At 66.5% G+C, this 25600-nt stretch overlaps 2 protein-coding genes across 2 annotated transcripts in view; both read right to left on the reverse strand.

Moving 5' to 3' along the window:
• Nucleotides 1–952: 952 nt before the first annotated feature.
• CDC42EP4 (CDC42 effector protein 4) lies at nucleotides 953–7889 on the reverse strand. The gene is made up of 2 exons (XM_059864255.1): nucleotides 7808–7889; nucleotides 953–2803 (listed from the first exon to the last, which is right to left on the reverse strand). Exon 2 carries the CDS (start codon nucleotides 2697–2699, stop codon nucleotides 1755–1757), a length of 945 nt encoding a protein of 314 aa, XP_059720238.1. The 5' UTR covers nucleotides 2700–2803; nucleotides 7808–7889; the 3' UTR covers nucleotides 953–1754.
• A 5070-nt stretch (nucleotides 7890–12959) lies between these two features.
• The window catches only part of SDK2 (sidekick cell adhesion molecule 2), a 48475-nt gene continuing 35834 nt past the window's right edge, over nucleotides 12960–25600 (reverse strand). Inside the window, exons 19-45 of the mRNA XM_059864226.1 lie at nucleotides 25283–25478; nucleotides 25030–25128; nucleotides 24558–24749; nucleotides 24347–24468; nucleotides 24160–24269; nucleotides 23875–24025; nucleotides 23540–23777; nucleotides 23348–23463; nucleotides 23034–23223; nucleotides 22732–22830; nucleotides 22305–22499; nucleotides 22026–22227; nucleotides 21745–21848; nucleotides 21570–21640; nucleotides 21333–21453; nucleotides 20692–20748; nucleotides 20390–20491; nucleotides 20161–20276; nucleotides 19080–19266; nucleotides 18576–18713; nucleotides 18348–18509; nucleotides 18113–18238; nucleotides 17273–17437; nucleotides 16886–17026; nucleotides 16200–16338; nucleotides 15804–15930; nucleotides 12960–14249 (exon numbers count right to left, since the gene is read on the reverse strand). Of these exons, the coding sequence (XP_059720209.1) occupies nucleotides 13893–14249; nucleotides 15804–15930; nucleotides 16200–16338; nucleotides 16886–17026; nucleotides 17273–17437; nucleotides 18113–18238; nucleotides 18348–18509; nucleotides 18576–18713; nucleotides 19080–19266; nucleotides 20161–20276; nucleotides 20390–20491; nucleotides 20692–20748; nucleotides 21333–21453; nucleotides 21570–21640; nucleotides 21745–21848; nucleotides 22026–22227; nucleotides 22305–22499; nucleotides 22732–22830; nucleotides 23034–23223; nucleotides 23348–23463; nucleotides 23540–23777; nucleotides 23875–24025; nucleotides 24160–24269; nucleotides 24347–24468; nucleotides 24558–24749; nucleotides 25030–25128; nucleotides 25283–25478 (4023 nt within the window). The 3' untranslated portion in view covers nucleotides 12960–13892. The remainder of the gene's footprint in view (nucleotides 14250–15803; nucleotides 15931–16199; nucleotides 16339–16885; nucleotides 17027–17272; nucleotides 17438–18112; nucleotides 18239–18347; nucleotides 18510–18575; nucleotides 18714–19079; nucleotides 19267–20160; nucleotides 20277–20389; nucleotides 20492–20691; nucleotides 20749–21332; nucleotides 21454–21569; nucleotides 21641–21744; nucleotides 21849–22025; nucleotides 22228–22304; nucleotides 22500–22731; nucleotides 22831–23033; nucleotides 23224–23347; nucleotides 23464–23539; nucleotides 23778–23874; nucleotides 24026–24159; nucleotides 24270–24346; nucleotides 24469–24557; nucleotides 24750–25029; nucleotides 25129–25282; nucleotides 25479–25600) is intronic.

Below are 25600 nucleotides of genomic sequence, written 5' to 3' on the forward strand. Positions count from 1 at the left end.
GAGGCAGGGACAAGGTCCCCCAGCAGCCTGGTGACCTCCCAGGTGACAGTGACCAGGGTCATTGGCTCAGGGGATGGGACATGGGACCCTGGCACAGGGCAGGGGGCACGGTGACTGGGGCAGAGGCAGCCTGCTGAGCTCAGAGCCTCCAGCTGCAGCTGCTGTTGTTCTCCCTGTCCCAGACAATGGCCCAATGTCCCCTGGCCAGGGTGACAGGACAGGACCCCATTGTGTCCCCACTGTGGCACAGCGTTTGCCTGCTCCCCTGGCTTCTCCAGGGAGATCCATTTGGGTGGACAGGGGCATCCAGTCCCTCCCAGGGCTGGGAGATGTTTGGGGGGATAAATCTCTCCAGTGAGGAGGCCGATGCTCAGGGAAAGGCTGTGGGGCCATTCCTGGCACGTTGCCCCATCTCAGCCCAGCTCCATCCCAGGGGCTGGAGCGGGAAGTCACTCCCAGCACTGGCAGAGCCCCATTTCCCCAGTGGCTGAGCTGTGGGAAGCTGGCTGTGGGATCAGAGTGACTCCCTGCTTGCTCTGCCAGGATCATCCAGGGCCAGGGCAGCCCCACAGGGCCGGGAACCCCCAGGGCACCCCTTGGCCCCCAGCCCGTGGGAGCAGGGACAGCCAGTCCTGCCCCCCCAGCACCATCCCCTCCTCCCCGGTGCAGGGAGCAGGGCTGGGGGAGGAGAGGGCAGCGCTGGCAGAGCCAGCCCTTGGCAGGAGCTGCCTGGCCCGAGGGTCCCAGCCCTGAGCCAGATCCGGCCAGCAGGAGCTCTCCTGCTTCCTCAGGACACGGCAGAGAAAGCTCGGCCCCGGCAGGTGCCCGCACTGCGGCCAGGAGCACGGCCGGGATGGGGGCAGCAGGGCAGGGCTGGTGGCAGCACAGGGACACTGGTCCTGCTCGGGCAGCAGGTCCCCCCAGCATGTCACCCCTCAGGAACTCAGGCCACTGCAGTCACTACCATTTCCTTTTATTCCTTGCATTTGTACATACACGGTATAAAAGCTCCTGTTCCAGCCGCCTGCTCCCACCACTGCCCGGCCCCACCAGGATTCTGGTGCCTTCTAGGAGCTCCTCCCACAGGGGACAGACCCACACTTCCAACAGCATCCCTGGAGCTGGCTGGGAGCATCCCTGTGACCCCCAGGCTGGTTGGAGAGTCGAACACTTGGGATGGAACCATCCATCCATCCATCCGAGGGATGGGGAGCGAGCACCTGCCACGGCACTGGGAGGCTCTTGGTCTGCAGACTGTCCCCAAGAAACCCAGGAAGCTGGAGCTGCCCATAGTCCCAGGCCACCTCTGAGCTCCAGAGCCAAGTTCTTCCTCATGGGAAATCTTCCCTCAGTTAAAACCAAAAGAGAGTAGAGAAAGGTAAGTACAAATCAGAAAACAGTAAAAACTGTACGGTGGAAAATATATATATATTACTAAAAGGGCTAAAACTCCAAAGGCTCATCTTGTTGGATCCTAAATCGCTTTACACGGGCAGGGGCGCAGGAGAAAGGAGCTAACATCCAAAGTCCAACAGAAAGAACCGAAATCGAGTCTGCTTCCACCCCCCAGGAAGTGCTGGAGCTGTCTGGGGCTGTCAGGAACAGCCCTGGCCCCGGGAGCAGAGCGCTGTCCTTCCGCAGCACACAGAGGGAACGGGGCAGGAGTCGAGTCCTCCCCAGTGCCACCTCTTGGGGTGTTCAGCCCTGCGTCCAAGCAAGCTCAGTGAGAACCAGACCCTGGGCTCGGCCCTCCTTTATACCCGGATCTCATCATCGTCTTCGTCGGCGAACGAGAACTCCTTGTCGGGGCGTTTCAGGGCCCCTCCCCGCTGGCTCGGTGGCCTGGGGACAGGGCTGCGCTCCTCGGGCCCCGAGGGGCAGCTGGACACCGGGCTGCTGTCCCTGGGGCTGCGGCCACCGGCGCCACGGGCTGGGCTCTGGCTCGGCAGGGCTGCCAGCGGGGAGCCAGGCAGGGCAGGCTCCCCTTCTTCCTCCTCCTCCTCCTCCTCCTCGCGGCTCTCCTCCGCCTCGGGATCTTCATCCTGCTCCCACTGATCCTTATCCATGATGCTCAGCACGTCCCCAAGCATGGAGGGCCCCAGGTCGATGTGGAAGGACATGATGGACTCGGCGTGCTTCAAGCCCGCGCCGCCCTTGGCCACCACCACGGGCAGGTCCGTGATGTCCCCGAAGTCGCGCTCGTCCAAGCCGGGGCTCAGCGGCCCCGCGGCCGCGCCGTTGGGGCGCTGCTGCTCTTCGGGGCTCCCCTCCTCGGGCAGCTTCTTCACGGGGCTGGAGGAGAGGCTCTTGGGCAGCTGCCCCGCGCTCCTGTCCACGTCCTTCTCGTTGAGCTGGGGCAGGGACACGGCGTTCTTGACGAAGAGCGCCGAGTCGCGCAGCGAGCCCAGCATGTCCCGCCGGTCCCCGCGCGTCACCGACTGCGAGCGCTTGCTGCTGCGGAAGCGGCGGGACAGCAGGCCGGGCTTGGAGGCTCCCGGCTCCTCTCCCGCCTCCGGCACCGGCTCCCCGGCCTTGCTGGTGAGGAAGGAGGTGTCCCCGAAGGCGTCCCCGGCGCGCCCCACGTGCATGGTGTGGCGGAAGTCCCCCAGGGGCGCGCTGATCATCTCGGCCGTCAGGTCGGCGCGCGAGCGGCGCTTGGAGTGCGCCGAGTTGGACACGAGCTGCTTGAGGATGGGCATGGTGGCACCCAGGGGAGGCCGTGCCACGCCGGGTCCTGCGTCCGGTGCTCGCAGATGGGGCTGCGCAGCCGGGATGCCACCGGCGGTGTCACGATGGGTCACTCCTAGGGGAGAGGAGGGAGGGACATGGTCAGGCTTCCAGGTTGTGGGTGGGACACCAGATTTTATCCCAGCAAGCTGCAAAATGGGACCCTGTGCCCGCCAGCTGCTTGGCTGTCCCGGGAATTGGCTCCATGCAGGGCATCATTCCACAGGGGACACATACTCCAACCCCTCTGAGCTCTCCACACCCCCAGACCCATCCCCAGAGCAGAGAGACCTTCAGGAGAAAGAACTGGGCATGGAAATCCCTCAGGATGATCCCTGACTGTGCCCCCACGAATGGGCACCACGGGCACCCTCTGTCCCTCCCCGTGCAGCCCCAACCCTCCCGAGCGGGGCACGGCAGCTCCAGCCTCTGCGAGCAGCACGCTGAGAAGATGCCTGGGATTTTTTTTTTCTAATTGGAAGAAAGCGGGGAGGAGCAGACGCCAGGAGGAATTGGAAACAGACGGCAGGAAGTGTGTGAGGAGGGCGTAGAGCCCCCGGGAGGCACCGCCAGCCGAGCAGGGGGACGGGGGGACCAGGATGGGGACCCCTTCATGCTCGGCAGGACGGGGACATGGGGACACTGCTTTGCTGCCGCCCAAAACCCTCCGTGCTGCCCCTCGGAGCTGAGTCCGTGTGTGACCATCCCCACCCTCCCCAGCCGTCTCGTGGTCACCGCTGTGACTCAGAGGTGACAGAAATGACGAGGGCTCTGCCCGACCGCAATGGCAACGGGCACGTTACTCCTTCCCTCGGCCGCCTCGGGGCCACCAGCCCCGACCCGTCCAACCCAGCGCCCCTAGCCACGCAGGAGAGGACAAGGACAGCGACCGTGTGGCCGCATCCCGTGGCGCCAGGCGGCCCCAGGTGGTCCCGGGAGAGGCTGCCGGGGAGGAAGGGCTCGTGGCCGCCCTCTTCCTCCCGCCGGGCACCGCCGGCGACACCGCGCCCCGTGACACGCACGGGGAAGGGACGGACGTGTGGCCTCGCAGCGAGCCGTGGGACGGGGGCCACGTCCCCGCCGGTGCCCGCCCGGCCCCAGGGCACAGCTGGCAGCGAGCCCGGCCCCACAGCCCACGGGCAGCGATGGCCCCAGCACAGCCCGGTCCTGCCCGGCTGGACACCACCGCCGGGAGCCACAGCACCCACCCCAGAGCTGCCAGCAGGGCCAGGGGACGCCTCCACTCCCCTTCCCTCCCCAGAGCCACGCTGTGACACCCCGCTGTCCCTCAGAGGAGCAGCAGGAGCGCAGGCAGGCTGTGGCCGGGCAGGACGGACTCTGGCCCCACGCTGGGGCAAAGTCCTTTGCCCCACCCTGCTGTGCCTGGCTCTCGGATGGGCCCAGCCATGGCAGGAGTGCCCCGTGGCATGGCACTGGTGGCACACGGCCACAGTTCCTGTCCAGCCCTGTCCAGCACCCCACCAGCCCAGGGAGGCACAGCCTGAGCCCCCAGGGGGATGATGGCACATGAGGGGCCAGCTGGAGAGCCCCCAGTTCACCCCAGCAGCAGGGAGAGGCCATCCAGCAGCCACACCTCCTTCCCTGCACCTCAAACCAGGAGCCAGGGGAATTCCTTCCCCCCGAGCCCATCCCAGCAGAGAGGAGCAGCTCGCTGGGCCCCGCTGCCTCTCTGGGATCTCCCGCACGCGCGCGCATGGCACGAACGCTTTCCCCTTCCAAGGTCTCCTTCCAGGCCAGCATTCCTGCAGCCTCGGCTTTTCCATAAAACAAACACTCCCGGCGAGCTCCCCAGCTGGGCCAGGCAACCGTGCTGCTGATTTAGGCCATCTGGGGACTGTCCCTCCCTTGTATTTAGATTTCGGGGCCAAGTTCAGCATTTGTGAGATACTTTGCAAAGGGGCCACCGGGAGGTTGGAGCAGTCCCAGCCGGGCCAGCAGTGCTCCATCACCCTCACAGCCTCCCCAGCAGCAGCGTGGCCCTCTCCCCTAAATGCTCCAGCCCACGGAGCCTCCTCACAGCAGCCAAAATCTCCCCCCATCCCTCGATGTTTCGCTCCTGGCTCGCCCCGAGAGGCAATGGCAGCACAGATGGACAGTGCTGCCCACACAGCCCGGCCCGGGGAGCTGGACACAGAGCCCTTTTCTCCTCCTGTCGCTCGGGGAGAGCAGATCCTGTGACATTCCCGCTGCCACTGGTGCTTTCACAAAGGAAACCAGGCCAGGGAGGCATCGCTGCCTTTCCAGCCACCTACCAGGGGAAGCTGCTGGTAACCCAAGAGACTTTGCAGGCACCTGGCAGCGCTGCCCAGAGCAGAGCCAAGCCCCAGCAGGGCTTTGGGGCAAGGGGAGGGGACAGGACCTGCACACACGGGTCGAGGACAAGAGGGATAACTGGTACTGACAGCCCTGTGCTGCCTCCCACCTGCCCTCTGAGCCCTGTGGGATCACGGCCTCTGGGGAGTGAGAACCTGAGGCGCCCAGGGACACAATTGTCCCTGGAAATGAATGTCTGCTCGTAGGACAGTGCAGAACTGGGACAGCCCTGGCCAGGCCCACGTGCCCTGATGGTGCAGGCTTCCCACGAGACCCTCCCCCCCCATCCTCTCCATCTCATCCTGCTCAGAATCAGTCACCCGTGGGGACCAGAGTGAAAGTGGCTCAGAGAAGGAGGCCAGTGAGTGCACACAGGAGAAAGGCCAAGTCCAGCCACATTCCCATGCATCCTGCCCCCAGCTCTTCCCGCTCACAGCCTGGGAAAGCCAAGCTGGGAAAGCCTCCTGGCCGGCCCAGCCGGCTCCAAACGAGCTCCCCAGCTTCCCCATGCAGAGCCCCCCAGGCAGCACCCTGAGATCAGAGCGTGCTCTCCCCGCCCTGTCCTGCTGGGGCAGGGGCTGTGCTGGACCGGTCGGGTCCCCCACACTGCCCAGGGCCAGGGAGAACCCACACCCGGGCCAGGGAGGCCCCCCCGCCTGCTCAGCCCTGCTCTGGGGTGCGCTGCCCCTCAGGGATCCTTTGATCCTTTGATGTTGGAGCCTGGCAGACGGCAGCCGGAGACAGGGCACGGATCACACCCCGGCCCAGGAGGGGACCCAGCCGCTGTCACACCCTCGGTTCGGCTCCCCAGCGAGTCTTCCCAGGGCCCGGGGGCAGGCGGTGCTGTCAGTGCGGGCAGCCCCGGCGCCCGGTGACCGCCCCCACCCCGGCGCGGTGACAGGTCTGGTCCTGTCCCTGGCACCGGGACGCCGCTGCAGCGCAACCCTGGGGTGCACCGAGCGGCCTCTGGAAGTGGAAAAGGCACTGGCAGCGAGCTCCAGAGCCGGGGATGGAGAGATGGCACCCGGGGAGGGAGGAGAAGCTTGGCTCCCACCGGCGCTCTCGGCACACGGATCAGCACCAGGCTGGGAACTCACCACTGGTGCCAAAAGCAGAGAAGCACTCCCGGAGGGGACTGCCAAGAGCCAGGAGGTAGCCAGAGTTCAGCAAGGAACCGCTGGCAGGACACGCCAGAACACGCACAGGGCCATAAATCCTCCAGCTCCGGGGCCATGAACCAGCCCGCGGCTCTGCAGGGCCAGGAGGGGACTTTTCCGGGGGGAAAGGTTATCTCCTCGCTGGCCTGGCTCTGTGCAACAGGGTCTGGCCGGGCTGCCACAGGACAGCGGGGCTGAACAGACCTCCCGACCTGCGCCGGGCTCCGGATTCCTGCGGTTTCGCTGGGTTGGACGGGAAGTTAGCAGGCAGACTTCCCACAGCGCGGCCCCCGCTCCCTACCTGCCGGGGGCCCGGAGCCCGGCCCGGCCGGCTCGGGGGGCCCTGGGCGGCCGTTTGTGCTCAGGACAAAACGCAGCGAACAAAAGCAGCGAGCGGCACGGTCAGCACAACGCCGGCGGCAGCGGGGCTGGCGCGGGGGGCCGGGGAGGGAGCCCCGCGGCCGCTCAGCCCGAGCACGGAGCCGGGGGTCGGGGATCGGGCCAGGCTCGCTCTGCACCCCCAAACACGCTGAGCCTCCTCGGTGCTAAAGCTCAGCTGGAGTCCCTCCACGGTTTCCGAGGGAGCTGCGTCCAAAACAGATTTGTTTACTGCGTGCCCGGCTGGGGAATGAGCCCAGTGCTGGCTGCAGAGATCGCATGCTGTGCCTCAGTTTCCCCCCAGAGCCCATTAACGATCCCTTTAGAACATCCCTCCTGCTCTATAGATCCCAACTCCCTTTGGAACAGCTTCCTGATCCATAGATTCGGCGCTTGGAAACATCTATACTCCCCGCTGCCGCTGCTGCCAAACCGGGGTCAAACCGGGGCGGCGTGGGACGAGTCCAGCGCCCCGCGAGCGCTCGCTGCCCACGGCCCCGCGGTTCTGCGGGCACCGGAGCGGGTCTGGGAGCCAGCCCCGTGCCCAGCGCCGGCAGAGCCGGGCACTGCCTCTCTCCGGGCACCCTTGGCAGCGGTGTGTGCCGCCCAGGGACGGGCGGCAGGGCGGAGGGCAGGCTGCGGTCAGCCCGGACCCCTGTCCGGGGCCACCGGGGAATGAGCGGGACGGGGATTTCGGGCGGCTCTGACTCAGCACCCGCCGGCGCCCAGCCCCGGGTGCCGCTGGACCCGCTCCAGCCGCCGAGGATCCACCTTCCCGGCACGGACTGCGGGCAGCCACCGCCCCGGCCGCGACCACCGCCAGCCCCGGCCGCCGCCACCCTCGCGCGGGGCTCCACGGAGCGAACGGGCGCCGATCTCCGGTGGGGCGGGGTGCGGTGAGCCGGGCCGGTGCCCCGCGCTGGGCAAACAGCGCTCCGCATCCTGTTAACCCCTTCGCCCTCCCGCGCTGCGCACCGGCCCCACGGCGCGGCGGGGAATGAGGCGGGGGGTCCCGGCCGCCCCTCTGCCCGGTACCGGAGCGCGGCAGCGCCGGGGACCCCGCCCGCCCGCCGGACAATAGCCGAGCTGAGCGCGGCGGGATCCCGCCACGCCGGGACGAGCCGGGCCGGGCCAGGCCGGACCTGGCCAAGCGGGGCCGAGTCTCGCCGGGCCGCCGCGACCCCCGGAGCCCCCGGTGTCCCCCCCCGTACCTGCTCGCCCGGGCCCCACCGCCACCGCCGCCGGTCCATGGCCGCGCCGCGCCGGAACGGAGCGCCCCCCCCCACCCCCGGCGATGACATCATCGCCCCGCCCGGACCAATGGCACAGCGCCACGTCACGGGGCGGTCCCACGCCCTCCATTCAAACCCGAGTGGGGCGGGGGGGGCGGAACCCTGGGCCCCGCCCGGAGAGTCCCGGGGGTGGGGGGACAGGGACAGGGACAGGGACACGGACACGAGAGGGGTCAGGAGTGGGGGCTCGGAACCCCCGGGGGATGGAGGGGCCGGGGGCTCGCAGGTCCCTTCCTGCCGGGAGTCACGAGTGGGATCCCAGAGGCAGAGCGCGGAGCTGGCCGCAGCCCTGGCGGAGCGGCGGGGTTGAGGTGCTGGCGGGTGACCGACTCTAATTAATTATGGGGAATTAAGAACCGCGCCGAGATACCAGGAGGAGGCGGCTCCAGCCGCAGGGCAGCAGCGATGTCCCCGTTCCATTCGTGACACCCACGACGCTGCACCCACACCCCTCCTCTGCTCCATCTCCCTGTCCCAGTGCTCGATCCCTTTTGGGGGGCCCTGGGGTCCCTCCAGGCCGTGAGTGGGCGGTGGCCGGGACACGACGGCGGGGGGTCCGTGGTCACCCCAGGCGCCCAGCGTGGGCGCTGGTGCGGGGCTCCACGGCTCCCGGGATGGGCTCCACGGCCCCCGGGATGGGCTCCACGGCCCCCGGGATGGGATGGGCTCCACGGCCCCCGGGATGGGCTCCAGGGCCACCGCGGCCCCCCCGGCACTGGATGTGAATCCCGAGATCATCCCAGCCCCACTGACAGGGAGAGTGCTGCGCTGCACAGCCGCTGCTCGCTCGCTCGAGGGGATTAAGACCAGACCTTTGTGGGAGAAAAGGGGCGGGAGAGCCCAGATTATCCTGAACCTGCCTAATGCAGCGTTTCTTGGCTATTCCGGAGAGTCTGGCGTCTCCGCGGAGGGAGGGAGGGAGGGAGGGGGTGGCAAGTGGGGTGCTGGGATGCTCTGGCCACGCCACTCGTGGGGTCTCAGGTGCTGGGACACGACGCTGTGGGGTCCGGAGGTTTCTCGTGTCACCGGTGCAAGGAGCGCCGGTCCCCGATCCCGTTGTGACAGCACCGGGTGGGCAGCACCGGGCACTGGGGCGGCTCAGCTGGGGCTGACACTTCCTCCGTCGGAAGGAAGCGGTGTCACCACGGAGCTGGGCAGCGAGGCACTGCGGAGATGCTGGGGTTGGCACCCAGGGCACAGCCTCTGTGCCCAGCCCGGGTGTCCAGCACCACCCTGCTCACTCCTGTGTCTCCATCCTGGGCTGCGCTGCTTCCTCCAGTGCCGTTTTCATAGCTCATTTCATTGGCAAATTTTATTTTCCTTGCTCTCCGTACAGAGAAGCTGAGGCCAGAGGCAAAGGAGGCTGTTGAGGAGGGGGCCACCTCCGGAAGCAGCAGCGGCTTTTTGGTAGGTGAGGAAGAGGAGGAGGGTTTGCCCCAGCCCCCAGCCTCATCTCGACCCTCTCACGTGAAACAAAGTGGGTGCTGGAAGGCTGCTGCGAGCCCGGTGCAGCGCTGCTCGCCTCACCTGACGCTGTCACGGGAGCATGGAGATGGCTGAGACAGCGCAGTCGGCAGGGATTAACATCACCCGGCTGGTGGGAGCCGCCGGGAAGGCTCCCGCGGGCTGGCCTGGCTCCGGCTGGGAAGAGCAGGCACTCACTCAACTTGAAAAACTGCCTGGGAGAGACGGGCCCCCTCCCCTCGGGTGCCGGCAGAGCCCCGCGGCTGCAGCCGGCCCCGGGGAGGGAACCCGGGCTGCTGGGCGGCTCTGGAGCGCGGATCGCTCCCGCCCTTCCCCAGCCACCGCCGGCTCCTTTTGCTGCCTCTTAGCAGCTTTTGAAAGCAGAGAAGAAAAAAGAAAAGGCTTGAAAAGCACTTTGAAAAGCAGGGCAGGGAGAAGCTCCCGGATTCCCGGCAGCCCCATCCCCTCCTCCTGCTGCCAGCGCCTGCCAGCTTTGTCTGCCGGCGCTGCCGAGCCAGCGGGGAGCTCCCCCCGAGCTGGGGGATCACTGTCCGGACACCCCAGGGTGCCAGAACAAAGCACTGCCCCCACACCTCCCCCAAATCCCTCCAGCTCCCGGGCCCAGCGCTGAAACCAGCCAGAAACCCCCCCAGTAACCCCACAGAAACCCCCCAGTAACCCCACAGAAACCCCCCCAGTAACCCCACAGACACCCCCCAGAGCCAGGGGGGTCAGCCCTTCCCCACAGCGTTCAGGGCTGAGCAGGGACCCGGAGAGTCCTGGCAGGATGCTCTGCCCCTCCCTGCTGGCACCTTGGCCAGGTGGGCACCGTGGGCAGCAGGTTCGCCGTGCAGCCTCTCCCCTTTCCCAGCTGGAGCCTCTCCCGGCTGGCAGTGCCAGGGAATGGGGATGGTTCCCCCCAGGAATCCATCACCCGGCTGGGCTGAGCCTCTCCCAGGGCAGCTTTTTCCAGCCTGGAACTCGATGATATTTACAGCCCCTTCCAGCCCAAAGCTTTCCATGATCCCACCTGGAGTGAGGCTCCTGCAGCGCCCATGGAAAGCCCTGCCCTGGCACGGGGACCCCTCCAGGGGGGTGCCCCGGGCACAGGACAGGACAGGGGGCACAGACCGGGCTCCATCCTCTCCTCTGCTCGCCTCTCCTGCCAGCCTGGCACGGAGCAGTGCCCGGGGCACCGGGGCTCTGAGGATGCGCCGAGTCCTGTCTGGCCCCCGGTGTGGCAGGAGGGGCTGTCCCTGTCCCCAAGGCAAGGGAAAGGTGGGGACATGACACACTTGGCTCTGTCCCAGCAGCCGGCAGGGAACCGGAGATATCAGGAGGCAATGGAGAGCCCAGGCTGCGGGGCTGCTTCTACAATAAATAAATTAAAACAAATCACAGATTTCAGCCTGGCTTTATCGCTCACAACCCTGATTTTGGACACATCAGCATCTCCTCATCACACTGGAGAAGGGAACAGCGCCTGCTCCAGCGCTGCCGCGTCCATTGGGGCATCTGGGGCTGCCTGACATCCCCTGTGCCCCCCTTGGCTCTGCCCTGCTCGGCCCTCGGGAAAGCCACAAGGCAGGAGCGGCGCTCGGAGGAACGTCAGGGCCGGTTTGGTCCGCGGAGAGTGATCGGCGCTGACAGCTCAGCTCAGCTCAGCTCAGCTCAGCTCAGCCCGCCCGGCTGCGGCACAGAGCGCCCGGGGGGGAACGGGAACGGGAGCACCGGGAATGGGAAAGGGAACGGGAAAGGGAACGGGAGGCCCTGCCCTGCCTGGAGCCTCCGGGATGGTGGGGAGGGAATTTGGGGAAGAGCTGGTTGGAAGTGGAGGTAGGAGAGAGGTGGCCGGGCTCGGCGCCTTCCCCTGGTTCCACTTCCTCTGTTCCATGGGGAAACTGAGGCAGCACAGCCGAGCAAGAGCTCTCAGCAGTGCTGCTGGCACCCAGCCCACACCTGCCGTGCCCATCCTCTGCCGTGGTGGGAGGTGGGATCTCCCCCTTCCTCGGGCACTGCATCCCTCAGCCGTGGGAAGCCGCGGGCTCAGAGGGCTCCTCCCACCCTCGCCACCATCGCCACCATCGCCACCTGGCACCCTGGGCACAGCCACAGCGTCACCTCGGGGCAGGCGCCAGCCCCGAACCTGCCGCAGGTGTGGCTGCACCCTCGGGCACCTCCTGGCAGCCAGGGACCAGCTGGGTCAGGGCAGGTGAGGCGGGCCTGGGCTCGGTTTGTCCTGGTGCTGGGGAGCAGAGACAGATCCCTCGCGGATGGGATCCAGGCCTGCATCCCCCTGTCCCGGGATGGAGATGGGCGTGGGGAGCTCGGTGCTCACTGCTCACGGGGCTGGCACAGCCCTCACCAGGGACCAGCCCTCACCCAGGGCACAGCCCTCACCCAGGGCACAGCCCTCACCCAGGGACCAGCCCTCACCCAGGGACCAGCCCTCACCAGGGCACAGCCCTCACCCAGGGCACAGCCCTCACCAGGGACCAGCCCTTACCCAGGGCACAGCCCTCACCAGGGACCAGCCCTCACCAGGGACCAGCCCTCACCAGGGCACAGCCCTCACCAGGGACCAGCCCCAGTACCAGGAGCACCTCTGTCCCAGGCAATGCCCCTTGCAGGGGTGGCACCCCTGGCACAAGCAGCATTCCTTGCCCTGGCAGCTCACCTGTGCTGCTCCACTCCCCCGACCTGCTCCGCCCGTGTCCCCGTGGGAGGAAGGTCCCTCTTGCACAAGCTGGGGCGCCTGGAGCTGGAGCTGGGCTGCACATGAGGAGCAGGCCCAGAACCCCCTCTGTGCCATGCCACTGTCCCCACGAGTGGGGTGCCAGGGCTCCCCGTGCTGCCCAGGAGGGGATGGGCACCCCTGGGGGCTGCACTGCCCTGGGTACCAGCTCCAAGAGGCCAGAGGAGCCACCCACCAGCAATGCCAGCTGCTCTGGGGACACTGTGGGGACAGACAGTGACTGTGGCTCAGCAGCAAGGCCAGCACTGCAGCCCAGTTGTCCCAGCCCAAGGAGCAGCTGCAGCACTGGGTCCCCACTGCAGCACGAGGCTCCCCTGGCAGCCCCCTGCCCACGCCAGGGTGAGGGTCCCAGGATGTGGCTGCCAGGGGCTCCCGGGTGCTGTGACAGGGACTGTGCAGCCCTGGCAGCCCCTGGCATGGACCTGGCACTTTGTGAGCCCTCCCCACCCCCAGCCCCGCTGGTGACAGCTGATGAAACCTGAACGCATCACCTGGATTTTCCTGCCAGGCCTGAAGGGCAGAGCGAGAGAGGGCGGCTGTGAACAGCCCAGGAGCCCTCCCCAGTGCCAGGGCTGCTGCTGGCAGTGCCCAGAGCACGGTGCAGTGGGGCCCCCTGTGCCATCACCCCCTTTCCCCACAGCTTCAGACCCCACTGTGATGGGAACGTGCAGGACATGGCCACCACAGCCCCCTGCACCCTTCTGGGCTGTACCCAGCACCTCTGGCACCCCTTGTCCAGCTCCTCCCTGGTGCCATAGGGCTGCCACGGGCCCAGTGGGACAGCAGGACACACGGACACATGGCATCGGGCCTTTCTCTGGCAGAGCAAGGTGACAGAGAGGGGACACGCTCGTCCTCAGGCTGTTTATTGGCATCTCCCTCGGCTCAGGGTGCCACGGCCCTGCCGGGCTGGTGCTGGCTCACCCATAGGCACTGTGGGGGCTGGGCTGGGCTGGGCAGACACCCCCAAAACGGCCACGGACCCCCCGGGCATCAACACCTCCCAACGCCCTCAGGCCTCGGCACAAACCCCGTGAAAAAGCCCCAAAGCACCAGCAATGCCACGGGGAGGCTCCAACTGCCCCGTCCGAGTCCTCCCCTGAGCCCCGAGGTGCAGAACCGGGGGGTTGAGCACCACCTGCACCCCACTGGGGCTCTCCTGGGGTTCCAGTCCTGCCTTCTCCTGGGGGCTGTGCTGGGCCAGGCAGCACGGAGGGCAGCAATGGGGGATGCCCCCTGGCATCCTTCCCCCTTCTCCCAGAGGCTGGGGGGGTGCAGAGTGGGGGGCTCAAGTCCAGAGGTTTTAAGATCAGCAGAGCTCCTCTGGCTCTGTCTCTGTGTCTCTGCTTGTCCCCACGTCCTGGGGGAGCCACGGGTGGGGGGCCGAGGGTTTGGCACGGCAGGAGCCCCTGCCCCAGCCCCCAGCCCCCCCGGGGTCCAGCAGCAGCTCCGGGGCAGCCCCCACGGGTGCCAGGGGCGATGTGGGTGCACCCCGAGCCCCCCGCCCCCCCTGGTCCGAGGACTGTGTGACACAGAAGCTTTGGCCAAGGAGGGGCCCTGGGTTTGCTCCCCAGCCCCAGGGATGGTGCTTGGCATCCAGCAGAAACCCCCTGGAGCCTGGGGCTGCTCCCCTTCCTCCTCCTCCTCCTCTTCTCCCCTCGCTGCTTTTTCCTTTTCTCTTAATTTCTTGGGGGTGTTTCTTTAATTTCTTTTTTTTTTCTTTTTTCCTAATTTTTTCCTCCCCTCTCCTGTTTCGTTTTTTCTTCTTTCTCTTCGGTTTAAATATCAAACGAAAGAGGAGAAGCCAGCGATGGGGGCTCTGGAGCCGGGGGCCAGGCTGCTGGGCGGGCGGTACAGGGTCCCGGGCTGGCTGCTGGGGGCGTTGCCGGGGGTCTGGGGGGTGGGAGTCCTGCTGGCTTTGGGGCGGAACAGGCTGCCCTGCTGCGTGGAGGTGCTGTTGGAGAGCGGGGTGTGGTCGGGCTCGCCCGAGTCGCTCTCGGTGTAGCTGTAGGCCTGCGCCCGGGAGATGCCCTTCTGCTGCCGCCGCCAGGAGTTGTAGTAGGTGGGGTCGCTGATGTAGTGGTTGACAAAGGAATGTGCCTTCTGGTGCCCGGGGTCCACCTCGTACTCGCTGTCACTGCCCTGAAAAACAGCACGGGGACACGTGGTGAGGTGGGGACAGCTCCCAACCGCCCCGAAATTCAACGGGGTCGGGCTGTGCTCCCAGCAATGAGAGGGAATAGCCCCAATATAAAGAAGAGGCATCCAGGCTGCAGGTAGGAGAGCAGGACCAGCCTGTGCCCTGTCGTGGGGGCTCAAGGTGCTGGCACTGCCGAGCTCTGAGCCTGGGCTGTCCCTCTCTGTCCTCCCTGTCCCCAGCCCTGCCCCACTGCCAGCACTCTGAGTGTCACAGGGGCTGCAGGGGCACCTGTGCCACCTCAGCTCTGCCTAAGGGCTCCAATTTCCTAAATCCTAATTTCTTAAACCTTATATCCTAGGGAATCCCGATTTCCAAGATCTCCTTGGAAAGATGGCTTTACTTGCCATCCAGACCGAGTGAACCAGGCTGTTCCAGGGGAGTTCAGGACCCCAGGAGGAATTTCCACATGGAAAAGGTGCCCTGGCATTGGCAGGGGTGCCCAGGGAGGTTTGGAGTGCCCAAGGAAGGGCTGGATGTGGCACTCAGAGCTCTGGGCTGGGGACAAGGTGGGCATGGGGCACAGCTGGGGCTCGGTGATCTCAGAGGTCTCTTCCAGCCTGAATAATTCTGTGAATTCCAGTGCTTTCCTGGTGCTTTCCCAGTGCTCCTTTGGGAACGTTGGCCAGCACATCCCAAAAGTATTTAAAGGCTGGGATGGCTGCAGCATCACTGGGGGGTTTCTGCCTCTTGCTAAAACAAAATAAAACCTCATACAAAAGGTTCCGAGCGCTGCCGAGGCCGCGCTGCCCCGGGGCCGGCGGGGAGGGTGTTTTTGGGCTCTGCCGGTAATTGGATTCAGCTTCTCCGGCGGCGCACAAAGGGCCCATTGAGGGCGGTGGGAACTGCCCCGCGCCAGCGCCAGCTCCCGCAGCTCTTCACAGCTCCTCAAAAGCCACTCGAGCCCCGCTCGGGCCGCAGCGAGAGGAGCCGGCATCTGCCAAGGAAACAGCCGGTGCGGGCAGCGACGGGGGGGCACGCTGGGCACGGTCCCCTCCTGCTCGGGGACAGCCCTAGGGACCCACAGGACCTTTCTCCGGGTGTCAGCCCTTCAGCATCCATCCTGGGGGTGACGGTCCCGTGGCCTCCCCGGGGCTCCACGCTCCTGCCCGGCCACAGCTGCCCGTGGCCCCGGGACGAGACAAAGGTGGCATTTTGTGGAGTTGGCAGAGCCGCGGACGTTGCCACCGGCGACCGGGCAGCGGGACAGCCCCCGGCCCCGCTGACCTGCCGTCCCCTGTGCCCTGTCCCCAGCAGCCCCGGGAGCCCCCCGCAGTGTCACATCCGCAGCACACGGGCCGGGGGCTGTGCCAGCTTCCCTCGGGCGCTGCGCCACCGAGCCGCGGGGATGCTGCTGCCTCCGGAGCGGGTGGGGCGGGAGCAGCACCGAACGCGCACCGGGACCCGCCTGGTGGCGGGCAGAAGAACGGGCTGATGCTCAGGGAGGGCTCCCAGCACCTTCCACCCCGCCCAGGTCCCTGTCCCCGTGTGCGGCTCACCTGGGAGTCGGAGACCTCGGAGGGTTTCTCGGTCAGGCTGCTGCTCTCGGCGGGGATCAGGTCGTTGTACTTGGTCACGTCCTCGTCCGAGTAGTGCAGGCTGCCGGGGCTGGGCCGGGGTGGGGACCTTGGGGACACACAGAGGGGTGGTCAGAGTGTGTCCCCTCTTCTCGGAGCTGGGCCACTTGGGGACAACCCCAGGGATCCATAGGGCCGGCTCAGGGATCACCCTCAGCCGTGCCAACCCCCTCCCAAGAACCCCGATGGACTTTCAGGGGGGACACTGGGCAGATCAGGGTCACCCCTGGGGATCCAAGCCCTCCCCACGCCATGACAGAGCAGGGATGTCCAAAGATGCTCCCCCTGCCCGGGGAGGGGGCTGTGGGGGGTCCCTACCGGGTGTAGATGCCGTTCTTCCTGCAGAAGGAATTCTTGACTGAGAGGCGGCGGTTGTTGAGCTCCAGGGCGGGGAAGCTGCCCTCATCCAGGCTCACCATCTCGCCGTGGCTCAGGGCGGCCGCCTTGGAGCTGTTCCCTGGGGGATGGGATGCTCAGCCTCCCCCAGCCCCTCCGCAGGCAGCACAGCACGGCCAGGGGGGCTGGGCAAGGCTCTGGGGGGTTGTGCTGGTTCCAGAGTCACCAGGGCCTGGGGACAGCCAGGAGGTGCCAGCCCTGCCCTGGCTCAGCCCCCTGCCCTGCCCCAGTGCCCCCAGCTCCCCACTCTGAGCTGTTTGCTTAACGAGGAGCTCTGGATTTTCCCCACAATTTGAGCCCTTGACAGAGCTAAGAAAACAGAGCTGTGTTTGGCTAATCCCAGTGACCTCTGCGAGCCCCCGGGCTGCCCTGCCTCCACAGCTGTCTGTGGGACAAGCCCTTCGTTTCATCTCGAGCTCCCAGCGCTCTCTGGGACGCCACAGCACCGTTATGGGGTGGCGCTGGGGCTCTGCAGGAGCTGTTCCCAAGGCGGGCAGGAGGGGAGGCGCCCACCACTCCACGCAGACCCCAAAGGCAGGGAGGGACCCCAAGAGGCTCCCACGGGAGCAGGAGGGTCCTGTCACCAGCCACCACGCTCCCTCACCCACCTGAGTCCGACTTCTTGGAGTATTTCTTGCTCTGCCCGCGGATGATGAGCACGAAGACGAGGAGGAGGATGAAGATGAGCCCCACCAGGGCAATGACCACCAGGAACCACCACTCCTCATAGAACGGGTTGGTTTTCTGGGCTGGGGCACGGCAGGGAGGGTCAGAGGGGGACAGGGACAGGGGACAGCCCTCTGCAGAGCACAGGGTCACTTGGGGAAGCCTGGATCCCCAGGGAGAGAGGGAGGGGGCTGCAGGGGGATTTGGAAAGGGGGTGCTGGCAGTGGGATTGGGGCTCTGTAGGAGCCAGGGGTGGGGTTCAGTGATGGCCACGAGGACAGAGCAACAGCAGGACCCTCCCTCTGGCACAGGGGGCCCCGGGAACCCACCTGACACGGAGGGGGAAGGGGTGCTGGGGGTCCCGTAGCCGTAGTCATTTACAGCAATGACTCGGAAGTCGTAGCTGACCCCCTGCTTGAGGATGTCCATGCTGAAGGTGTAGGAGGTCACCTCCTTGGGGATGTCTTTGATGAGGATGTCCCAGAGCCCCTCATCTGGAAGAGACAACGGGGCTGGGATTTAGGGCTGGCTCTGCAGGACACCCCAGGGCCAGGGGTGCTGTCCCTCCATCCACCAGCCCTGCAGGTGCTGCCCTTGCCATCAGCCCCACCCAGCAGCGTGTTCCTCACAGACACCCCCCAGACACTGGGTCCTGACACCCAACCCAGGTCAGCAGTCCCTGCCTCAGTTTCCCCTCTCCTGACTGTCACCATCATATTTTCTGGAAAAATCCCTCCACCAGGATTTCTCTCCCAGGAAGCTGAGAAGCCTCAGAAAAAAAAAAAGGAAAACAAATCTTATCTCATTTGCTTCTGTGTTTTGCTGCTTTGGAATGTGGTTTGGACATTGTTTATCCAATGGGTGGTTGTTTGATTGGTTTCTTGTGAGTTGTTTTGACTTAATGACCAATCACTTGGTGATTGGTCCAATCAGGCTGTGTGGGGACTCCTTTCAGAGTCACGAGTTTTCATCACCATTCTTTGTAGCCTTCTGTCTGTCCCCTTTCTCTACTCTTTCGTATAGTTCTGGTATAGCATTCTTTAATAAAATAATAAATCAGCCTTCTAAGAACATGGAGTCAGATTCATCATTTCCTCCTTCGTCCTGGGGACCCAGCAAACACCACGCCTGCCCCCGAGCTGGGGACGGAGCAGAGGCAGCAGCGGTACCTGAGGGCCGGGCCTCGATGACGTATCTGGTGATGGGCCCCTGGCCGGGGTCCCCGCTGGACCAGTGGATGGTGATGGCCGAGCCATAGCGGGAGATGAAGGGCTCTCCGGGGGGGCCGGGGGCACCTGGGGACCAGAGCACACCTGGAGGCAGAGGCACAAACTGGCCCAGAGCCGGGCCAGCCCCCACCCCATCTCCTCCCTCACCCCGCGTGTCCCCGCCTGTCCCCCGTACCTTCCCCGGGCCCCGTGGTGATGTTGGCCTCAACGTCCGGCCCGTAGGCGAAGGTCTTGGCCCGGATTCGGAAGCGGTAGGTGACGCCCTCAGCCAGGTCCTTGACCTTCATCCACAGCGGGCTGCTCCCCTTCACGTCCACTGTCACGATCTTGCTCACGCCTGCGGGGACAGAGGCTGAGCCGGGTCCCCCCGAGCCCTGCCCGCTGCCCCCGGCCGTGCCCTCACCATCCACGGGCGTGCAGGGCTCGTAGACCAGCCTGTAGCCCTCGAGGACGCCGTTGGGCAGCGGTGGCGGCTCCCAGGACACGTTCACTGACGTGGTGGTCAGCTCGCTGAAGCGGATGGAGCCGGGAGCGCTGGGGGCTGCCAGGGGACGGGGGGACAGGGCCAGCTCAGCGCTCCAGGGGACACGCCAGCACCAGCCAGCCCCTCTCCCTGCCCCCACCCTAATGCTGATTGATCACCAGCTCACAGCCCCCAGGCCCCTTCCCTGCTGCAGCAAGGATTCCACATGGGAATGAGTCTCCTTGTGTCCTCCCAAAACATTCATCCTCCTCAAGATTAAACATTCACCTCCGTGTGCCCCCACCCCACAAACCCGCTGGGGTGAGCCCAGGGATGCTCTGCTCGGGATTGCAGCATGAATCCCCGGAGCTGGACCCATGGACACATGTCCCCAGGGAGCCCAGGGACGGGAGGGTGCGGGGGGAGCCGTGCCACGGGCCCCACCTGCCTGCTGCGTCCGTGCCTTCACGGGGACACTGCGGGGCCCGTCCCCCGCGGCGTTGAAGGCGGCCACGCTGACCCAGTAGGAGGTGTAGCCCGTCAGGTTCTTCAGCTTCACGCCGGTCTCGGGCAGGAAAAGGGTCTTGACCCTCGCGCTCTGGTTCTGCCGCTGCTCCTCCCAGAAGTGGATCTGCGGGAGGGGCCGCGGGGAGCTGGCTGAGGCACGGGTCCCACCCAGCTCGCCTTCCCTGAGCCCTCACACGTCCCCGCCCGGGCTCCAAGTGGTCAGAGGGAACGGAAGAGCCCCTCCTCCAGGAGGGCTCCAGGCTGTGCTGGGCATCAGGCACGGCTGCCATCACCAGGGTGTGCTGAGATCGCCTTCGAGCCGGGCCAGATTCCCGCGGGATGGGGACAAGGAGGTGTCTGGAGCACGGGGCTGGGTACTGCGGCTGCATCCTAATGCATCCCAACTGCACCCGGGCTGCATCCCGACACATTCCTGTGCACCCCGACACACCCCTGCTCCATCCCGGCGCATCCCGACACATCCCGGCTCTATCCCGGCACATCCCGATTCTGTCCCGACATATCCCGGCTCTATCCCGACACATCCCGGCTCTATCCCGGCGCATCCCGGCTGTATTCCGGTTCTGTCCCGACACATTCCAGCCGTATCCCGGCGCATCCCGGCTCTATCCCGGCGCATCCCGGTTCTGTCCCGACATATCCCAGCTCTATCCCGACACATCCCGGCTCTATCCCGGCGCATCCCCACACATCCCGGCTCTATCCCGTTGCATCCCGACACATTCTAGCCGTAACCCGGCAAATCCCAGCTGCATCCCGACACGTCCCGGTCGCATTCCAGGGCCGACGGCGCCATCTGCTGCCCCGCCGCCGCTCGGCACCGGGATGGGACACCCGGCATCGCCTCGGGACCCCAACATCCTCCCAGAGCCCCTTCCCCGAAATCACGCTCAGCACCCCCAGTGCCACCCACCCTGTTCCTGCCCCCCAGGGGTCAGCCCCTCCCCAGAACCCCCGAGTCCCGGGCGGGTGCCAGCCCCCAGGTGACGGGAGGTACCTTGTAGCCCTGAATGTCCCCGTTCTGGCTCTCCACGGGGGGCGGTTCCCAGGTGACATCCAGCTGCGTGGCCGTGGCCGCCTGCACGGCCACCTTCTGGGGCGCTCCGGTGGGCACTGTGCCGAGGGAGGGGACGGGGTCACTGCACTGATTCGGGCCACGTGGGGCCCCAGGACAGCCGAGCCCCCTTCCTGCAGCCCCAGCAGAGGCAGACCCCGCCAGGACTCACCTGCTTCCCCCACAAACACCTCCTGGGGGGGGCTGGGGGGTCCCTCGCCCACGGCGTTGTAGACGCTCATCCGGATCTCGTAGCGCCGGTGCTTGCTCAGGTCTGGGGGACAAAGGGCGAGTGGGACCCTCCCCAGGATGGGGCAGCCCCGCTACCCCCAGGGGACCTGGCAGAGCCCCCCTTGTTGGGAAGAAGGGGGTGTCCCCAAGGAGCAGCTGGAGGGGACAGAGGGGTTCCCGCTGGCCCTGCAGTGCAGGGACACACGGGGGTGGCAGTGGGGGACACACGGGGTGGTGACTTACTGTCCAGCTCGTACTGGGTGAGGGACACCTCGCTGAGGTTGTGCATGGCATAGACAGCTGGGCAGGAGAACAGGGGGGGTTAGTGCAGGGCGGGGGGGGGTGTCCTACCTCTGAGCCCCCACCCCCACACAGCCCCCACCCCACTGCGGGCCAGGGCTCCCTGGACAGGGCCCTGGCACCCCCAGGTGCCAACGGGGCTGTGACAGCACTGAGGAGCCTTTCCATCCTCCAGCCCCATCCCCTGAGTGCCACCAGCCAGGTTTGTACATTGGGGTCCCCACAGAGGACAGGGCCAGGTCCTGCCTTGGGCTCTGCCCTTGTCACTCATGTCCCTGCTGCCACCAGAGTGGACGTGACCCTGTTGCCTGCAGGGGCTGAGGACTGCAGCAGGATGTCACACAGCCCGTGTTAGGTGCAGACACCCCTGTGAGGTTCAGATCTGTGGACACAGTGGGACACAGCCAGTGACAACACAAAAGGACTTTGGGGACCACAGACCTGGTCGCACAAGGGAACAGGTGACAGCTCCAGGGGGCACAGCCTGACCCTGGTACTAGGGGAGATGCTGTGGATGCTGCTGCACCACTCAGATCCCACCTGCCACCCCCAGGTCACCCCAGCCCCTGTCCCTGGGCACTCACGGGTGGCGCCGGGGTGGCCGAGGCCGCGCAGGGCGAAGCCCCTCAGGCTGTCGTGCAGCAGCTCCCGGTACCGCAGCCGGAACCCCAGCAGGATCCCGTTGATCTTGTCCTCAGCCGGGGGCTGCAGGGGAGGGAGGGAAGGCAGTCAGAGGCTGCTCTGCCCCAGGGCTCCCTGGCACCCTGAGGTGCCACCTTGGTGCCACCTCCCCGGGCAGGGCAGGGCAGAGGGGACGGTACCTGCCAGCGGATGAGCACCGACGTGGTGGTGTGGGGGGTGATGGAGAGGATGGTGGGAGCCTCCTCGGGGGCTGTGGGGGAGAAGAGGGTGGTGAGGCTCCGGAGATGCCCAGGGCAAAGGAGGAGTTCCCTTGGGCAGGGGGTGCCCGCTGTCCCTGCCCCAGGAGGTGCTGACCCGCCTGCAGGGTGGTGAGGGACTCCGACTCCTCGCTGTACTCGCTGTCCCCGATGTCGTTCGTGGCCTTCACACGGAACTTGTAGGAGGTGAAGGGTTTCAGCCTGCAGGGAGCAGAGCAGGATTGGGACGGAGCAGCCAGCGGGTCACCCCCGAGCCACCTCCCTCCCACCGCGCCATCGCTCCCCAGCCTCGCACCAGCACTTCTCACGAGATGGGGAAACTGAGGCACGGGGAAACCACCCGGAGCATCAGCACCCACCGCTTCCCCATCCCCTCACCTGTCCACGACGAAGGCGGTGGCGTTGTGACTGACGGGGGCGGAGTGCAGAGCCCAGTCTCCGTCGGGCAGCTCGCGGCTCTGCACGGTGTAGTAGCGCACGGGGGAGAGCCCGTCGCTGCCCGGCTCCCAGGACAGCAGCACGCTCCGCGCCCGCACCTCCTCCTGCTGCGCCAGCGGCTTCCCGGGGGGCTGCGGCCGGGCTGGGGGAGGCGAGGGGCTGGGAGCACTGCGGGGGCACCGCCAGCCCCCCGCCGCCGGCCGGGCCCCCCATCGTTACCTCTCTTCTCGGTGGTGACCACCAGGGCTTCGGCCGGCTCGCCCCAGCCCTTGCGGGTCTGCGCGGTGACACGGAACAGGTAGGTGGCCTCGGGCTGGAGGCCGGTGGCCGTGAACTGCCGGGCGCTGGCATCCAGCACCTCCACGGCGGCCGCGGTCACCGCCGAAGTGTTCAGGCGGTGGCTGACCTGGTAGCCTGCGGGGAGGGAGCGGAGTGGTGGCGCTGGGGAGGGGACACCAGCCTGGGCCCCTCCCTGTGCCGCCCCCTCCATCCCAACCTGTCCAAAGGGGAGCTCACACCCAGCCAGGGACCAACATCTGAGCTGGGAACTTCACCCCTGAGGGCTCCCAGATGCCCAAGGAGCTGGTCTCTGACAATCCCTGCTCCCACGGGACCTCTGCAGAGCATCCCAGCGCCCCCCACGTACCCAGGATGACGCCGTTGGGGGCTGCCGGCGGCTGCCAGACGAGCCGCACCAAGGTGGTCCTCACTTCAGGAAAGAGGAGCCCCACGGGGGGCCCGGGCACTGCAGGGGGACAGATTGGAGTCACTGGGGAGTGGGGAAAAGATCCCATCCCCTGGGAACCCTGGGCGTTCCAGGCAGGGGAAGGGGGACTGTCCCAGAGAACAGGGATAGGATGGGATTGATCACCCAGGGATAGGATGGGATCAATCACCCAGGGATAGGATGGGATTAATCCCCCAGCCCACCCAGGTGCTGTCACCCACCGTCATCCAGTGTCCTCTCGAGGACAGGAGGCCGGCTGGGGGCACCATCGCCCATCCTGGTGAAGGCCAGCACCCGGATCTCGTACAGGGTGTACTTGGCCAGCCCGGTGAGCTGGGCGCTGCGGGAGGCATTGCCCTCTGCCAGCCAGAACTGGGCACGTGCCTCCGAGCCCTTCTCCTTGTACAGCACCTGCAACACAGCCCGTGTGACACAGCCGGGCCACCAGCTCCTGGGGGTGGCACAGCCAGGGACCCCACAGCCTGCAGGGTGATTCCCCCAGGGAAAGTTGTGGTGCCCACGGGCAAGAGCTCACCTTGTAGCCCAGGATGAGCCCATTGCAGTCAGCCTCAGGAATGTCACTCCATTGGACCAGCAGGCTGCTGGAGGAGGTGGCCACTGCTGACACATTGCTGGGGCCGGAGGAGGGCACTGGAGGGGGTAACAGAGAGGGTCAGTGGCCAGACTGGCCGAGGCGGGTGCCCAGTGCCCAGGTGGGCAGCGGTACCTGACTCCCGGGTGCGTCCCAGCACCGGGGGGCTCCAGGGCCCAGAGCCGATGGCATTGAAGGCCTGGACCTGCACCCGGTACTCCGTCCACTCCTGCAGGTCCTCGATGGTGAATTCCCTCTCCACACGGTCACGGATCACCTGCAGCGCAGGCTGCCCCCGCCCGTCCGCCCGCGCGTACCGGATCCTGTACCCCACCGAGTCGGGGCTCCCGTTGTACTCCTGCTCCAGGAGGGGCTGGCAGGGACGGGCACTGTCACTCCTGCTGTCCCACGGCCTCCCCAGCTCCATCCCCCTTCAGCCAGGCAGGCACAGACCCCCTGACCCCCCTCACCATCCAGCGCAGCCACAGGCTGGTCTCGCTGGCCGTCCTCAGGGTGACGTTGGCAGGGGCCACGTCCGGGGGGGCTTGGAGGGTCTGGATCCTCCGGGAGGGCAGGCTGGGGGGGCTGGTGCCCACAATGTTCACCTGCCGCATGCGGAAACTGAGGGAGCAGAGGAGAGGGGGGTCACAGTGTGGGCCAAGATGGCTCCAGTCCCCTGGGGAGGACAGTGGAGGGGGGGGGGGGTCACGGTGGGGGACCCAGGGATGGCACCGTGGCACCAGCTTGGCACTCACCTGTAGTAGGTGTAGGGCTTCAGGTTGGGCACCTCCATGGAGCGGGTGTCGGGCTCGTTGGCCAGCTGGTGCACGAGCCCCCACTCACCAGCCTCGCCGTTCTGGCCCACCTGTGGGGTGGCAGCAGGGTGGGTTTGGTGAGCTGCCCCCAAACACCCCCTGAGCCCCCTGCTGTGCCACCCTGTACCTGTGCCTCCACCTGCCAGCGGGAGATGGAGGTTTTGCCATCGTAACCCGGGCGAAACTGGATGGTGACGGAGCGGGGGCCGATGTTGGAGATGCCCAGGTTGGTGGGGGCACCGGGGAGCTCTGTGGGGACAGGGCAGGGTGGGTGGCACCGGCTGCTTGTCCCTAGAACCACGCACAGCCCTCCGGCACCCCAACACCACCGTGCTCACCTGGGGGGACCCCCGAGGAGATGGTGGAGGAGGAGACCTGTCCCTGTCCCTTGGAGGTCATGGCGGCCACCTCGATGGTGTAGGTGGTGAGGGCGGTGAGGCCGGTGACGCGGTACTCCAGGGTGACGTTGGGCAGGTAGTGTGTCACCCGCGTGTTGGTGCGGTTGTACTCCTCCCACGAGATCCGGTACCCTGGAATGCACCCCTGCAGTGACACCCCTGCAGTGGCACCCCTGCACTGCCCACCCCACAGGCTGTGCGGGGACAGGGGTGGGACAGGGCCGGTGGGAAGAGGACAGGACAAAGGGGACATGCTGTGGGGGAGGAGAAGAACATGTGAGGGTGACTGTAGGGTGGCAAGGGGACACAGGTGACAGTGCTGCAGAGTGGGAATGGGACAAGAAAAGGGGGAGGTGCTGCAGGGTGGGAAGGGGACCGATGACAGAGCCAGTACCTGCTGCCGCTCCCTTACCCGTCAGGATTCCATTCTTCTCCAGCGGCTCCTGCCAGCTGACCTTCAGGGACGTGTCCAGGATGTCACTGAAGCTCAAGTGTCCCACGGGGCCAGGCACTGCCCAAAAACACCCAGAGACTCAGCACCCATGCGCAGGATCCCTCGGCACCCACGGGACCCCCGCGAGGAGCGAGCGGGGAGCGGGCTCCCCTTGGACGGAGCCGGGGGGCGGGCAGGGTCCGTCCCGAGGGGGGTGGGAGCCTCCCCGTACCATCCTCGTGGGTGCGCACCAGCTGGGGGGGGCTGCGCGGGCCGTCCCCGGGCGTGGTGAAGCACAGCACCGAGGTGAAGTACTCGGCGAACTTGCGCAGCCCCGCCACGTAGCCCACGTGCACGCTGTCCTGGAAGTTGGGCCGCACCGTCACCACCGTGGCCTCGTCCTCGTGCTCCGGCTCCCAGGCGATGAGCTGCGGGAGAAAGGAGCTGCCTTGAAGGTTCCCGGCGCCAAAACCACCACCTCCGGCCTCCTCTTATTAATTAGGCATTGATTAACGATCAATTAACGGTGCGGGGAGCAGCCGATGCCAGC

Source organism: Haemorhous mexicanus, chromosome 20, assembly GCF_027477595.1.
Source record: "Haemorhous mexicanus isolate bHaeMex1 chromosome 20, bHaeMex1.pri, whole genome shotgun sequence".
Classification (NCBI taxonomy): domain Eukaryota; kingdom Metazoa; phylum Chordata; class Aves; order Passeriformes; family Fringillidae; genus Haemorhous; species Haemorhous mexicanus.

Excerpts from the sequence above, each read along its gene's own strand:
- CDC42EP4 (XM_059864255.1), bottom strand. The coding sequence starts at position 2,699 with ATGCCCATCCTCAAGCAGCTCGTGTCCAACTCGGCGCACTCCAAGCGC.